At 63.3% G+C, this 1,451-nt stretch overlaps 1 protein-coding gene across 1 annotated transcript in view; it reads left to right on the top strand.

The window, feature by feature from the left end:
- BTBD11 (BTB (POZ) domain containing 11) overlaps nucleotides 1–1,451 on the top strand; it is a 291,756-nt gene that overhangs the window by 1,549 nt on the left and 288,756 nt on the right. Inside the window, exon 2 of the mRNA XM_015567574.1 lies at nucleotides 5–178. Coding sequence (XP_015423060.1) covers nucleotides 5–178 — 174 coding nt within the window. The remainder of the gene's footprint in view (nucleotides 1–4; nucleotides 179–1,451) is intronic.

Genomic DNA, 1,451 nt, shown 5'->3' with positions numbered 1-1,451 from the left:
CCAGCCGCGGCCCCCCCGCCGGCCGCCGCGGCCAACCACCACCACCATCACCACCACACACTCCACGAGGCGCCCAAGTTCACCGTGGAGACGCTGGAGCACACGGTCAACAACGACTCCGAGATCTGGGGGCTCCTGCAGCCTTACCAGCACCTCATCTGCGGGAAGAACGCCAGCGGTAAGTGGCCACGCGAGTGCTACTCAACACGGCCAACTCTCGTGGCAAGTTTGCCTCGCGCCCCCCTCCCGCGTCGTTCGAGCCACCCGTGGCCGTCCCTCGGAGGGGACCGCCGAGTTGGAGGTGGGGGGACCCCCCCTGTTCCCTCCTGGGCTCCAGCTCCTGAGGTCCCAGGTCTGAGAGCGCGCGGTTCCGCCCACACTGCGGGGCCGGGCGGGGCTGCCTCCTGCCTGCTTGCGAAGAACCCAACACCCTGTTAGCGGGCAGGTTTGCGATCCTTTGCGCGTCATAGTCCATATTTCTGCCCGAACCTTGTTTTTTTGACCTTGAAGATGCCAAATTCTCAAGCCCACGAGTTTGTGTCCCTGAATTCGCGAGGAGGCCCTTCTTTCCTCCGCCGCCCGGTTCCCACACTTCCCCGCACCCTTGGGGGGCAGTCAGGGCCCCTGGTGGAGAGGCCCCGTGGCGTAAAGGCAGAACCCCTGAGAACTCAGCTCGCTAGTCGCTGAGACAGCAGGGGAGCGGGGTGTGTGGGGGGAGAAGGTGCAGCGGGAAGACTTATGGGTCCCAAGTTTTTCCGGGGCAGAGCGCACAGCTGGTGGGTGCTGCGCATGGACACCCCTCCCCAATTTCGACCTCCCAGCTCGTGCCGTTTTGGGAGCCCTGTGGCAGGAGCAGCAGCCGTTGCCACTTGACTTAAGGAGCACCACCGGGGGCCGGGGCAGGATGGGAGTGGGGCGGGGTCCTGGAGGGGGAGGTGTCCGTGTAGGGCGTCGTTTCCAGCAGGGGGCTGGGGGGGCTCTTGTTTTCAAGAGCTCGAGCTGGCGGTCCTGCCTGTCTGTGAAAGCCGAGCTAGACACTTCAAAGCGTCCATTTTCCACAGGAAATGGTAGAAGCGTAACTGGAGAGTCTAAAAGCGAAATAAAACTTTGTTTTCTATTCGGCGGTTTGGCCGGAGGTTGCGTGGTTGAAGCTGAAATGCAGTCTTTCTGGGCAGATTTCATTCATGTTGCTGCCTGTCCGTTTCCCGGGGGCTGAAGGGGAGGTGGGGCGGGCGCGGCCGGGCCTCCGGGGGTACCAGATGTGTGCATGCGAATGCGTGTGTGTTGGTGAATCCCTACATGCGCGCGAGCGTGTGCGCGGCCGTGCGTGTGTATGTTAGGTGTGCCTGTGAGTGCGCGCAGGAGCGAGCAGGCGCGCGGGGCCAGAGTCTCCAAGAGAAGCCCTTCGGAAACCCGCCCTGCAGCTCTCCTTCCCTTCACCTGGCTCGGAT

Source organism: Myotis davidii, unplaced genomic scaffold, assembly GCF_000327345.1.
Source record: "Myotis davidii unplaced genomic scaffold, ASM32734v1 scaffold120, whole genome shotgun sequence".
NCBI lineage: Eukaryota > Metazoa > Chordata > Mammalia > Chiroptera > Vespertilionidae > Myotis > Myotis davidii.
Note: the sequence above shows the minus strand (reverse complement) of the source record. Positions and strands in the feature narration are given on the sequence as shown.